Source organism: Pelobates fuscus, chromosome 5 (assembly GCF_036172605.1).
Source record: "Pelobates fuscus isolate aPelFus1 chromosome 5, aPelFus1.pri, whole genome shotgun sequence".
Taxonomy (NCBI): Eukaryota; Metazoa; Chordata; class Amphibia; order Anura; family Pelobatidae; genus Pelobates; species Pelobates fuscus.
Window position 1 is genome coordinate 38,107,874 of NC_086321.1, and position 15,324 is coordinate 38,123,197.

The following is a 15,324-nucleotide window of genomic DNA, read 5'->3' on the forward strand; positions in this document are numbered from 1 at the left end:
ATTAACCCTTACCTTACCCTAACTTTACACTTAATTCCAACCAAACCCTAATTTTATCACATGACAGGAGGCTTCCTATTTTGCATTACTCTCTTTACTAAACTCCACAGCAGTAAAGAAAGTGAAAACATTTAAACCAATCAAAAATGCAATAGGGAATATGACATTCCCAGTAAATAGGCTCCTCCCCCTCTTTCTTTACTGCTCCATCGCAGACAGGTCAGAGTTTTTGGCTCTTCCCTTCATTTATATTTATATCTATATTCATATGCTTGAATTTTCTGCTTATTGTTACATGTTTTATTTCATTGTTACTTACACTCACTGGGTATACTTGCTACCCCTAAGTTTTTTATATATTTTACACAGTTTCTGCTTTTCCCAACTTTCCTGTCAGGTTTACCTTCTAACTTCCCTCTTCTAGCTTGCTTTCCCTTCCGCCCTCGGGCGGACCACCCCTCGCGGTTTTTAGCGGTACCGCCTATACTCCCTCTCATTCCGCAGCCGGCCCGCTTTCCAGCACCCTACCTGTGCCGCCCGCGAAGCTCTTCACTAACGAGGCGGCCATCTTGGTTCTCGCACATCACGAGACTGCGGCGGCCATTTTAAATCGCCCTCGAGCGTTTTTCTTCCTTCACAGCCCGGCAGATCCATTCAAGACTTCGGAGGTCAGTTTGCTACCTAAGCTGTTTTATTACACAAGGTTTTACCTGTGTTTTACTGGGGTGCTGCCTCTATATTGTGCTGCCGTTGGAGGTCGCCCTGTGGCCACCTCTGTTATTTCCTGGTTGAGGCCCAGTAGTATATATTATATTAAAATCCCAATCCTGTGGTTTACTGCCCTGCTGGGGCTAACTGACACTGCTAGTGTCAATTACATTTGGTGTTACCCTGCTGGGGTCCTCACAAATTAAATTTCTCCTCTATATTAACCCTGCTGGGGTTTATCTAACACCACTATACCACTAAATACCCTGTTGGGGTATCACATACCACAGACCCTGCTGGGGTTATATATTTACGTGTCTAACTTCAAGTTACACGTTATACAATACCCTGCTGGGGTTCAAGGGTACTGCCCTTATAGTCACCACAGTGACTCAGAATACAGCTTCGCTGACCTCTGCAACGTACGCCCTGTGCCACGCCTAAATTCTATCTGTTAACGAAATGGAAGCTCCTCAAACAACCGACTTCCAAACTATGATTAATGAGGCTGTAGCCGCCTCCATGGAGAAGGCTCTCTAAGATGATGGCCTCTAAGAAGAGGAAACCATCTACATCCCACCACTCCCGACACGACTCAGACTCAGAAGACCCAGAGTCTCACGAGAGGCAAGATCCCCCCCACGGCAAGCGCCACTGGATAGGGGAACAGGGACGCCAGAACCCGACTAAGGGAAAGATCCCGGCCAAAAAGTATCCCGGCCACAAACTATCCATGGTCGCCACTCCGACCCCACAACAGGAATACTCCTCAGACGACGACGACACTCACAAGAAGTCCATGGCCATAATAGACGAATGGCAAGCACACGACTCGGACTCACAAGAGGACGTATGGGGCTCGGACTCCGGATCACAACCCGGTTTCTTTCAAGATACCTTACTAAGGGAACCCCTAGATCCCGACACCGCGGAAACCCCACAAGAGGGTGAAGACGCTATATTGGACCCATCGGGTCACAGACTTTTCGACCCAAGAAACATACACCACTCATGCTCAGGGGACTGGACACCCCCGGACCACCTCGCAAAATTCATGCACCTTTGGCTACGTAAATCCCTAGACAAGACCGTCCGCAACCGGCTACGGTCAGAATGCCCTAGATCAATGCTACCCGATCACGTAGCAGAAACTCCAGAGTTTGATCAGGTGATGACCACCTTTATGTCTCGAGGTGGCCGTGACCCCCGTAAAGGGGTAGAAAAGGGTTTCAGAGGGATACAGGACAAACCACTGGCCAGAATCATGTACCTGGCCGACGATGCCCTGCCTCGGGCAGACCAATTTGACACAACCATGGTGCGTGAATGGGCTCACGATGTGCGGGAGTGGGCACAAAGGTGCTTCTGCTTTGTGGGTAATACAAACGTAGCCCTCTCCTCAGAGCGGCGCAAGGCAGCACTACTCCGTATTGACGGAAAACTGGTGGAATTGGGCACCAAAGAGTTAGGCCCGCTGGCACAGGGCAAGTTATTTGGAGATGCTTTCCTTAAGGATCTCAACAGACATGTCAACATGTTTACATCCTTAAACAAAGCCCAGTCCTCGATGAGGAGAGTATTCAGACAAAACACCACCAGAGGTGTTTTTGGATGGGCTGGCCGCCAAAGGGGCTGCGCTGCCAGCCGGTTTTGGACTTTGGGCCCCCGCACCCCAAGGCCCCAACCTTTCTACCCAGAGGTGGGATATCGCCAACCATTCAACTATACACGAGGTGCAGACAGAGGTCGTGGACCGCGTACCCAAGGCAGAGCACGCTTCTCTACAGGTAAGCAACCATCTAACACATTTCCCTCTCCCACTGCGTACAGCAGGGCGTATCTCTCAGTTTTTTCAGGAATGGACGACCATCTCCGCGGACGCATGGGTCCTATAGACGGTACAGGGCTACATCATCAACTTCGTAGACCACCCATGTCAAAGGGACCGTCCACTTCACATCAACTGCTCCATAGAAGATCGCACCCTCATACACAACGAGTTACTAGAACTATACTCGAAAGGGGCAATCGAACCCGCCTCCGCTCCCGAAGGCTTCTTCAGCACCATATTCTTGTTAAAGAAGAAAACGGGGGAATTTCGCCCTGTCATCAACTTGAAAAGACTCAACGAATATGTCACATACAGGCACTTCAAGATGGAAGGCATACATCTCTTGAGGGACCTATTGCAAGACAAAGATTGGTTCACAAGGCTAGACCTCAAGGACGCGTACCTCTCCGTACCCGTCCACCACTCCTGCCGTCAATTCCTACGCTTCCTCTGGCAAGACCTCCCCTGGCAGTTCACATGCCTTCCCTTCTGCCTCAGCACTAAGGGGTGCTTCACCAAACTACTGAAGCCCGTGGTTGCACATCTTCGAACTCTAGGAATTTGTTGCATTATATTCCTGGACGACCTCCTACTGTTCTGCTCCGACAAGTCCAGACTGGTACGTCACACACAGTATACCACGGAATTCCTATCTTCCCTGGGTTTCGTGGTGAATTTCCAAAAGTCGGCAATCCACCCATCTCAAACAGTTCAGTTTCTAGGATTCGAAATAGATTCCACCACCAGCACACTACGACTGCCACAGTCGAAGATTTCAGCCATTCGCAAGGAACTGCGCAGGGCTATCCGATGCCACACCATTCCACTCCGCGCCCTCGCCCGATTGGTGGGACTCCTCTCAGCCTCCATACAAGCTATATTCCCGGGTCCACTCCACTACAGGGCGATGCAACGCCTCAAATCATCCTTCCTCAGACACAATCCCTCATACGACCAACCGGTCCCCATTACGGAGGAAGTCAGAGACGAACTCAGATGGTGGCTAGACAGCATGGAAGCGTGGAACGGTCGGGCCATCTTCGGGAACACACCCGACATAGTCATGGAATCGGACGCCAGCCTCTGGGGATGGGGCGCGACAAGCGGAGATACTTCAACAGGAGGCGCCTGGACATCCCAGGACCTCAACCTGCACGTAAATTGCTTAGAACTTCTGGCGGGATCATTCGCCATCCGCAGCCTAGCAAGAGACAAGACGGACTGCTGCATCCTCCTCCGGATGGACAACATCTCTGCAGTTCGCTACATCAACCGCCTGGGCGGTGCCCGATCCCGCATGCTGTCGGAACTAACAAAGGAAATTTTCGATTTCTGTCTACCCCGCAACATCTCCCTCAAAGCGGAATACCTCCCAGGGGAGACGAACATCACAGCGGACTGGTTCTCACGCCACTGGCGAGACACCTGCGATTGGAAACTGGACCCACGGATTTTCGACCTACTGATGGAACGCCGGGGTCCATTTCATCTGGATCTGTTTGCGTCTCGCAACAACAGACAAACACAAAGGTACTTCAGCTGGCTCCCAGATCCGGAGAGCGAGGCAGTAGACGGATTCCTACAACCATGGCCGAACACGGGGGCCTACGCCTTCCCTCCTTTCGCCATGATAGCAAGGACCATCCACCACCTGAAAAGCAAACTAGTCTCCCTAGTGCTCATCACGCCCCTATGGAGAGGACAACCATGGTTTCCGGACCTCCTGGCATTATCGTACAAGGATCCCCTCCTTCTACCCCACCACCCTCACATCCTCACGGATCCCAAAAGCAACCCTCACCCACTGATGCTGGACAACCGTCTCACCCTGGTGGCTTGGACTCTTTCTGGGGTACCTGGCAGGTCGGCGGACTATCGCAGACTGCTAGGGACCTCCTGTGGGACTCATGGGCTCCAGGAGCCAGAAGAAGCTACCTATCCGCTTGGAATTCCTGGTCCACTTGGTGCGTGGAACGGAATCTCGATCCATTTACAGTCACTTTCCCAACCGTTTTAAATTTTCTATCGCATCTATTCTCCATAGGTCGGTCATACAGATCGATCAACGTAATCCGCTCCGCTATCTCGGCGGCTCACGCCCCCACTCTAGGGATCCCGGTGGGCAGGGATCCACTAGTGTGCCGACTCCTAAGGGGCATCCGACTACAACGCCCCCAGGACCCAAATACTCACGTCTCTGGGACGTGGACGTTGTTCTCCGGCTACTGAGAGACTGGCCAAACAACGATAATCTGTCCCTTAGACAATTATCGGCGAAACTCACGATGCTGCTTTGCCTAGTATCCTTCCGCAGGGTTTCAGACATCCGGGCATTCGACATCGACGCGTTCTCTATCTCCCCAGAAGGAGTCACCTTCCGGGTGTCTCGTTGCACGAAATCGGACTCCACCTCGGTCTTCTACCCCTTCTTCACCTCAGACCCTCAACTCTGCGTCGTTTCCACCCTACAACGGTACGTAGAGGTTACATTACCACTCCGGACCTCACCCTCAGGCCAACTCCTCGTATCTTACGTTAGACCACACGTTCCCATCTCGACGACCACCCTCGCCAAATGGGTTCGTTGGATTCTGGCTCTCGCAGGCGTGGACGCTTCCTTCGGGGCCCACTCGGTCCGCGGGGCGGCGGCTTCCTCGGCCCTCATGGCAGGTGCCTCGCTAACGGATATTCTCCGGGCAGCGGACTGGTCAAGAGAATCTACGTTCTGCACATTCTACTTCCGCCTGCAGGCCGGTGCAGCCATGTCACTCATTCAACAGCGTTAAAAATGCAAAATAGGAAGCCTCCTGTCATGTGATAAAATTGAAGATTATGCTAGCGTTAGTGTACTTATAATCTTAATTTTAATAATGACAGGAGGCGAGTATTTTCCCACCCTTCCCACCCGGGGAGAAGGGGAACTTCTGATTTCTATAATATGTAGAGTCCTATCGTAGTAGTACAGACATAGTTTTGCTCCGTATCCTTTTTTTATCATAGTCATCCAGGGTTTATCAGAATTTTTCATCTATATATAAGTTTTTTTGTTCTAGTAATATCTAGAGTTTATCAGAGTATCACCTTCCATATATAAGTTTATTGTACTGGTAATACTTGGGTCGTTGTTCATTGACGCAACCAGTTTGGAGACCGGTGCCTAACCCATTTCACATTCTCTTTCAGTTTAACTTCTCACAAGCATGGAACATCTACGGAATCCTAATCGGAGTACTACTCAACCCTTGGATGACACAGTTCCCGTTGGACCTTTTTCGTCTTTCAACCGGTTGATATTGGTTACGACAACAGTTGATTCTTGTGACTGATCTTCTTCAAATCCATCGTTATACTGGTTTCTTGTTTACTAGTGATCGTTTCAGACTTTATACGTATTTCCTTCTCTGTTTACGATGTCGCATACGAAAGAGGGGGAGGAGCCTATTTACTGGGAATGTCATACTCCCTATTGCATTTTTGATTGGTTTAAATGTTTTCACTTTCTTTACTGCTGTGGAGTTTAGTAAAGAGAGTAATGCAAAATACTTGCCTCCTGTCATTATTAAAATTAAGATTATAAGTACACTAACGCTAGCATAATCTTCAATTAAACCTTTTGCTAATATCACTACTGATATTAGCAAATTAGTTTCCGAGTTAAAACAGCAGAGAGTGGTCTGTGACTGCCATCTAGTGGCTGTTTTCAGCATTACAGGGATATTTCCCTATAATGCTGAAACTTCACAAACTGCACCTGCCGGCTACACTGCGATCAGTGCTGGGCAGCTGGTAAAGCCAAGCACCGTTCATATTTGGCAAGGGGGCCTGCAGAGAAACCTTGTTAGGATCTGTTCAGACACTGGGGGTCTCCCTTGAAATCTCTGCGGTGTTCTCGATGCAGTTACCTGGCTGTATGCATTCTTTACTTTGAGCACTGCATATGAATTATTCATTCAGTCTCGGGTATCTAAATGTTGCCCGAAGCTGACAAAAGGTATTAATGCTTGGGTCTCTCTGGTGTGAGCAGGGATTTAACCTTCAAGGGGTGCTTTCAAACTCATTTAAAGCGCTATAGTCAGTGCTCCGTTTGAGCGCTGTATACATATCATCTGTCAGTCTGGGGACACTAAACATTGCCCCAGATGACAGAATGGAGCTCCAGGTATTGATTGATTATTATTATAATTATTTTATTTATATAGCGCCATTACATTCCGTAGCGCTGTACAATGGGTGGAGATTTAACTCTTTTCACACTGCTTTGCAGCAATGGGGATTTAAATCACCATTTAAAGGGCTGTATGCAGTGCTCATTTTGAGTGCTACTTACACCTCATCTGTCAGTCTGGGGCCACTACAAATTGCCCCGACTGACAAAGGGTAGCTACATGTATCAAGTGATACCTGGGATTCCCCAGTGTGAGCAGAGATTTACTGAAAAGAGGCTACATTTTTAAGCTTCCTTTATTTTAATCACCTTTTAGAACCTGCAACAGCCTTCTGTGTGTGATTACAGATCAATTAACAGAGATATGAACTGCTAAATTAAACACACTGGGCTGTAAGATGTGATTGAAAATAAAATAAATTTCAAGCAGGTTGTGTGAGTCTCAACCAAGGGAGGCGTGGATAAGGCTACAGAAACACAAGTGATTTAAATGGCAGAGAATTGAGCAGTGGGACTGCAGGGTCATGATCTATACACCAAACCTGCTTCATTATGCTAGATGTTGTTTTGGTGTTTGGAGTTTTTTTAAATCTGATTTAACAATTTCTGATGTCAGTCATTGGCTACTAAGCATGGTGTCTCATTGGTTCATGGATAGGGCACATGGGATTTAGTGGGCAAAGTCAAATTCCGAGTAGAATCTAGTGCCTCACCATTTTGAAACTTCCCCAACTGCTTTTTCGGGGCAAGTATAACACAATATTTAATTTGTTTAGTAAAATATTTTACAGACTTGTATTTTGAGGTGATCTACAAAAAAGAAAATCTGCCTCTGATTAATATATCAGCATACACAATGGTTTATAGCTGGGAGAAATTCTCCGTATCAACTACTTTTACAGTTATGCAATAAATGCAATAACTGCAGAAAACATTAAATAAATTGGAAAAGGTCTCTTCAACGATGCAACAACAGTTGGGGATCGGCCTTTTGACCACCAATGGCTTGGACAATCTAACCACTCCACAATGTACATCAACGGATGGACAGACACTGTACTCATTTCAGCCATCACAAGCTGGCAATAGAATTCACAGGAACACGAACTACGGGTCACTTAACCAAGTGAAGCCACTATTTCTTCCCCGATCTGTCATCTCTGCGGAGTTGCCGAGCATAATTCACCTGACCCCAAAGTGCTGTTTGAATGGTGATTTAATATGATCTGACTCGGCTGTATATTTTCAACGACTGCTATTTGAAAAGCGATAACCTGACACCACCCCCATTTCTCTTTAAATGAGTACAGAGTTTGTAAACAATTTACTGTTTAACATCAACACTGTCGCATAGTCTAGCTCTGAATTAGTACATTACACATTCACCGTGTCATCGTGGAAACAGGAGCCATCCCGAGCCAACACTAAATGCAATTTCAGTTCTCTGTCAATTCAGATTTCAACGCGGCTCATACACATCTATCCAGGTGCGGAAAATTTATGTTATTACGAGCTATCAGGAAATACCCACAGAGACTTACATAAACATTTGAAAGTTTTGTTAAACAGCTGTGTCTTGTAATTGATTTTGTACAATTTAAAACAGATGCTGATAGGAGATGCTGGATGTTAACGCACAGCCGAATGAATGGGAAGACAAGATGATGGCTAGTGGAGAGAATTTCAATCACTACAGCTTATTGTTCATTTCAAGTATTATCTGTGTAAGCACCAGTAAAATCATTCATGGCTTAGGAGGTACCACTCAGTTTTTTGTTGAAAGATCCTTTGAGAATATCATGCAGATGATACCTAGGATCATGCAGGTATTAAAAAGTGAAAATATTGCATCCTTACCAGGATTTTTAAATATTACTTACTTATCCTCCTCTATATTTAGCTATGTGTGCTTGTGAGGTCTGAAAAATAAGATTAACTCCATAAATCCACACTGTTTTATCTAACTTTATCCTTGAACTGGACACTTTTATCTTACTGTCAATCATCAGTAAATATTTTGTCCTTTTCTTCCATTGAACGTGTTCGTGGAACAGGAGAAAGAGAAACAATGTTTCAACTAATGATCCTCTTTTGCATTGTGTGCCCTAGGTGTGCCTAGACTGAAGAGGATTGTGATGTCACTTGTAAGATCTTTAATATACATTTAAAAGAAAATGGAGCACTCCACGGAAAAAAAAAAGCTCAAGACAAGTTATAGGTGATTTGATTCAAAGGTACAATTTCCAGAATAATGATTGTTCCCCTTTAAAGAAAACATGACTTGCACAATGTCCAAGTTAACGCAGTTATCTTTCCAGTGCAGCCATTAAAAGCAATTTTATGTGTGTTGCTACTACGATTGACTTTCTCTGAAAAGGTAGAATTTACATTTGCCCTTAGACCACCTCTAGTAGCTGACATTCAAAGAATTTTCTGAATACTTTTGTGTGTATATATATATATATATATATATATATATATACATAAATGAAAAAAATCAAAATGCACTCACAGGTCTTCAAATTAGTGGACAAATTGGTGCTTTATTTGGTCATCAAAAAAGTGTACAAAAATCAATCGACGTTTCGACCCTGCCGGGTCTTTTTCAAGATCATCAACGTCGATTGATTTTTGTACACTTTTTTGATGACCAAATAAAGCACCAATTTGTCCACTAATTTGAAGACCTGTGAGTGCATTTAGATTTTTTTCATTTATGAGTATATATATCTGACGCCAGCAATTTGCACCCAGGCACATGTGATATAATTAATTATTTTTGGAGGAGAGTGCCAAGCTTCCATTTGTTTATATATATATACACACACACACACATACACTACCGTGGCACAATGACTTATAAGACTGGCATACATTATATATATATATATATATATATATATATGTGTGTGTGTGTGTGTGTGTGTGTAGCAAGACGCTTGCTGACACACATACAAGCTCATTAACTAGCAGACACACACACACACATCCTCAAGATCTCTCTCTTGCTGCAGTGTGCTGCAGTGTGTATATGAAGTGCCTGCCTGGCACTAAAGATTATGGAAGCCCTGGGAGGTGAAGACTCTATTTCGTGGCCTCTTCCTGCAGATGAGATCAGCAGCTTGTGGCTGGGGGCGGAGCTAGAGTGTAGAGGTGGGGCTTGAGAGCAGGGCAGACCATTAGAAGCACAGAAAGCTCCCTTCCTACAGTGCTCCCTCCGGCCGTCGCAGCATCAATGCAGCCACACAAGCCCCCAGAATTTTTTCTCCATAATTTCACTCTCACAGTCCGAGGGAGAAATTATTTAAATGGTATTAGGTATAGAGCTGCCTGCCAGGCCCCAAGTGCTGCAGCCCACCAGGAAATTTCCCGATTTCCCATATATCCGATATGCAGTGTTTTACAATTATACAGTTGGGTTATGTATCAACAGATCAAAATAATGTTGACGGGTACAACAGGTACAGAGTGCATTTCTCAAATTATTTTATGTTCTAGGAGGAATTCGAGAAAAGGAACATAAAAAGAACTATGACAGATTGTAGGGAAGGTTGACACATATGATGCCTGTGTCTAGGACATGTAAAAATGGAGTGTGGAGGAAATCTAGGGAGAAAGAAGGGGGAGTTAAAAGAACTTTGTGATGTGTATGAGTGTCTATAATATGAATTGAATCCTGGTACAGGAAACCATTGTAAGGCATTACATCTGGAAGGCCAACGAGAAGTTTGTTGCAATAGTCGCAGGCAAAAAATAATAAGCACATATACAAGGGCCTTAGTTGTATCTTACGTTAAGTAGGGTGAATACAAGCAATATTTGGTACAAAGTGGACAATATTTTTGAAGTGGAAGTAACATGATTCGGAGACAGACGGGATGTGAAAAGAAAAGATGACAACTGCATATAAAATAACTTTAAGGGATTGAGATTGGGAGGCAGCGGCAATGGGATTTCCACTGACCTCCGCCTATAGGGATGGAGGTGAGATTTATGTTTGGAAAGAAAATTTTTTAGAAAATGGGAAGAAATACATTTAGAAACAGATGAGATGCCATTAGTGACACATTCATCTTACAGTGAGTGATGGTAACACTCCCTAATCTCGAGACACGCTAGCACTGTCTTTCTTAACCTTATGCCCCCAAACTGAACTCTCTCAACACTAAATCTACCTCTCTCTTAGGCTTGTGCTGTCACCCGAGGTATTACCCCAGCTGGCATCACCACTGACATTAGCAGAGAAAATTCCCAGTGCACACACAGTATAGCGGACCCCAATGAAGAAGCATTCATTCCATCTTCATTAATAAAGACACATCTTGGATTCTGCAAATATCTCAAGCAAGATCCAGCTCAGGCACTGCATTATTCACTTATCTGCTTTCTGGCGCTTTAAATGATACGCTCTAGAAAATAAATACACTGCCCAGTGAATAAAAAGATCATGTCCTCTCCATAAAGGCATTGTGCACCAGACAGTTCACAGAATTGTTTATGGTTGATACGTCCATATACATAGATATCATAATTCTTATTAACAAGTGCCAGTGTTGAAAGGTTCATGAACTGCAAATATTCATAAAATAGAAAATTCATAGAATAGAAAATGGACTCGGCCAATCTGACATTTAACTTACTTGTTGTGTAATTGTTTCCCATGGTCCATTTAGTAATTGAGGTTTGTAGCATTCATGAACTCTTTGCCATATCTCATCCAGGGTTAAAGGTCTTCCATCTACAAGAACAAACAAAAAGAGAAACAACTATTGTAGTATTCCATGATTCATAATATTGTAGTCCTACATCTAACCCATTATAAATCGCAGTGTTTAATACAAAGCACTTTTAGAGGGACAGCTGATGTGACATGCATTTAACGACAGAGACAATAACACGGCATTTCACAGTTTTCAAGAAACATAAACAGAAATATGTTTGATGACCTAGAAAAGAGATATGCGTGTGTGAGATGCTGGGCTAGTCTGAGTCATCCTGGCAACCTCTGAATATTGCCCGCTGAAAGTGAAGAGCCGAATGGTCAATGAGATCTGACAGCCATGGATGGGGCCGAGAGAGAAACATGCAGAATTACATTTAGTGTTGAGCATTTGTAAACAAAATGATTGAAAATGTCAAGCAGGGTTAAGTTATCTTGCTTTAATGAAGGTGCCCTATCTGATTAACTGTGAAACCCATTTCATTAGCAGAACTTGGTATACATACAAACCAAAAATCAATTTTCCGAAAATTCTAAATACGGAATATTAAGAAGGAAGATGTGCCCACACAGTACAGACTAAGCCATTGCAATGTGTTTAATCACTCTGGCACTGAAAGGGTTGATTGGCTTAATAAAACAGATTTCGCATAAACAATATGGGACACAACATGGTGCAGTCTAATATAATGAGTAACATTTACTGTGAGAAATTGTTCAAAGAACAAAGTGTGATAATAGCGCTTAAAAGACAAATTAGTGTCAATAACAATTTGCTGCTCAAAAACAGGTGAAAGGATACCTTTTTCCTTCACCCAACGGAGGGATAAGATTACCCCAATTTGTAGATGGATACAAATCCATTGCTTTAGTGATGGTAATCGGTGGCCTAAGCAAATTTTCCTCATTAAAATAAAAAGTGTGTATGTAAGTGAAAAAAAAACTATGGAACACAAGGTGGAGCACTTAAAAATGAAAAAGTCTAAACGGAGGGATAAGCTTATCCCTTTTATGTATGGATACATGTAACTTCCAAATACACATGGAACATAAAAGGAAGAGTAGTAGTAAAATACTGTTTACACTATATAAATAGGGAAAGCTGCAAACATTATTAACACTTGGGTGGAATATTCATATTCCTGGCAAAACTAGCCAAGTATTAGAGTATAACACCTTTTTTTCATTAACTATAAAACATACAGAGTTATTCACTAAAGTGACAATCCTATGAATTTTAAAGTAAATTTTAATCTAAGGCCGAAGTAGCCTAACTTGAAGCATATCTGATTTGGAGAATGGTCTTGTACTATAAGTTGACGTATCACGATACAACATAGCTACAGAAATGCGTTTATCTTAGACTCTAGAGAGTCTAGACTAGGGATGCACCGAAATTTAAGCTAACAAAATTTTCAGCCAAAAATGGGTCTATCCCATTTGGCAGATCTGCCAAAAAATAGGGATGTGCAATTCCTATCGCCCGGGCAAGTAGTTATTTTATCTTTTCAGCCCTGCCATGGGCTAGAAGTAGAGTGCCTTAGGGCAGAGTGACCTGTCAAGTCCTCGATCCATGACCGAAGACCCAACAATGGGAGGGGGCCGGCGGCTTGCCCCGTGTGCCGCCGGGTGCAAGGCCCCTGCCCGGGGAGAGAACCAGTACAGTCTGCAGCTCCGCCGCGTGTGAGCTGCAGACTGTGCTGTATCTTGTGACCTCTGGCCAATCAAATTGTTGCCGCGGAAAACCACGGCAACACTCTGACTTGTGGAGCTTGCGAGATACCGCACAGTCTGCAGCTCACACCTGGTGGAGCTGCAGACTGGAGAGACAGACCACCGGACCACCAGGAAGACCAAAAAAAAGAAGGTATGTCTAACACCCCTCATTCTGTCACCAGTCACCCCCTCCCTCAGTCACTATCACCAGTCACATCCTCCATCAGTCACTGTCACCAGTCACCCCTACCCTAAGTCACTCTGTCACCCCCCTCCCTCAGTCACTCTGTCACCAGTCACCCCCTCCCTCAGTCACTCTGTCACCAGTCACCCACTCACTCTGTCATAGGTCATCCCCTTCCTCACTGTGACCAGTTGCCCCCTCCCTCCCACACTCTGCCACTAGGCACCCCCCCTTACTATGTCACCCCCTCCTTCTGCCACCAGTCACCCCCTCTCTCACTGCCATACTACATCTCTATACTACACCATGTTCCCTTCACACACTATATAACCTACACACATACACACTACATCCCTTTCCCACACCTCACTATATTCCATACACACACTACATAACGTACATACATACACACTACATCCCTTTCCCACACCTCACTATATTCCAAACACACACTACATAACCTACACAAATCATTTGGGGGGAAAAAGTCATTTTCGGCTTCGGTTTTCGGCCAAGGGCATCCTGAATTTTCGCTTTTGGTTTCGACTCAGAATTTTCATTTCGGTGCATCCCTAGTCTAGAGTTTATATGGTAAGCACATTCCAGGAGGGGCCCTTTACTCAATCTCTTGTATGTACTAACATTTCCGCAGCGCTGTACAATTAGGCTACAACATACAATATGCACAGACAAATACAAAAGGTAATGTAATTTCCCGAGTTCTGCTTCCTATCCATTCTGCTCTGAGGGGAGGCAGTAAACCATTGGCTAACGTAGCACTCCAAGCATCACAACCCTTAAATTATGCTGTAGTGGTTATGGTGTTAGGAGTGCCCTGGTGTTTACAGTCAAAAAAAATATTTTTAAAACCTTTATTCCAGTGTCGGGCCAGTTTGCTTGGTGGAGCCGCTCTATCTCTGATAAAGATAATAGCAATGAAGACTTTGTGCAACCTATTGCCTCTCATAGGGAAGCATTGGGGGATAATTATAGGGCACAGCAAGTGGCACACTTCACCAATCACATGCTTCTTGTAAAGATGCACTGAATCCAATGTTTCTTTATAAGGAGCGTTGGCCACATTCGGTATCATCATGCTAGATTTGATACTGAATTATTATTATTATTATTATTATTATTATTGCCATTTATATAGCGCCAATAGATTCCGTAGCGCTTTACAATATTATGAGAGGGGGATGTAACTATAAATAGGACAATTACAAATAAACTTACGGGAACAATAGGTTAAAGAGGACCCTGCTCAATCGAGCTTACATTCTAAAGGAGGTGGGGTGTAAAACAGGAGAAAACTTCCAATATTTGAAGATATTAAGGAGGGATATGGCAAGCATGCCATTTCTATAAAACAGCAATGTTTGACATATTTTGAAAAAAGGACAGTACATAGTTTCTCGTTAACCAATAGGTAATTCTACTGCAGTGTATATATGGAAGAGAATGAATTCGGAAATATCTAACAGATACAATTGAATTGTAAAGGAGAGATTTAAAAAGGACTAAAACAAATGCTTGTCAGAAACCGGACACAATTTATAATGTACAAAGGTAGAGATTAAAGGTACATATTGACTACAGCAATAGGACGTAAAACTAAGGTTTAAAAATTGCACTTTCCATCACTAAATGTGGCCTCATATTGATTTAATATATAAATAGGGAGGGACAGTCAAATGCAGATCAATTAATTAAAAAGAGCACTTTAGAATTAAATAGAGCACTTTAAATAACATTTCGCCACTTTCTATAGAGTATAAAATTATTTGACAATAGCACATGAATAAATATTGAAGTAAATTGGCTATGAAAATGGAAAATCAACTAAATGGATTAAAAAAATACATTAAATGGGATACAGTAAACCATAGATTTGATATATTTAATTGAAGATTATGAAAATAATTTTAAAAACCCACAATATAAAATATTAAACATTTACTGTGTGGCTATATGTTAGACTCTGGTGACATCTACACTTT

At 43.7% G+C, this 15,324-nt stretch overlaps 1 protein-coding gene across 2 annotated transcripts in view; it reads right to left on the minus strand.

The window, feature by feature from the left end:
- The window catches only part of ATG10 (autophagy related 10), a 110,335-nt gene that overhangs the window by 36,097 nt on the left and 58,914 nt on the right, over positions 1-15,324 (minus strand). For both annotated transcript variants that reach the window (XM_063456763.1, XM_063456762.1), the window contains one exon: positions 11,345-11,442. In XM_063456763.1, the coding sequence (XP_063312833.1) occupies positions 11,345-11,442 (98 nt within the window). The remainder of the gene's footprint in view (positions 1-11,344; positions 11,443-15,324) is intronic.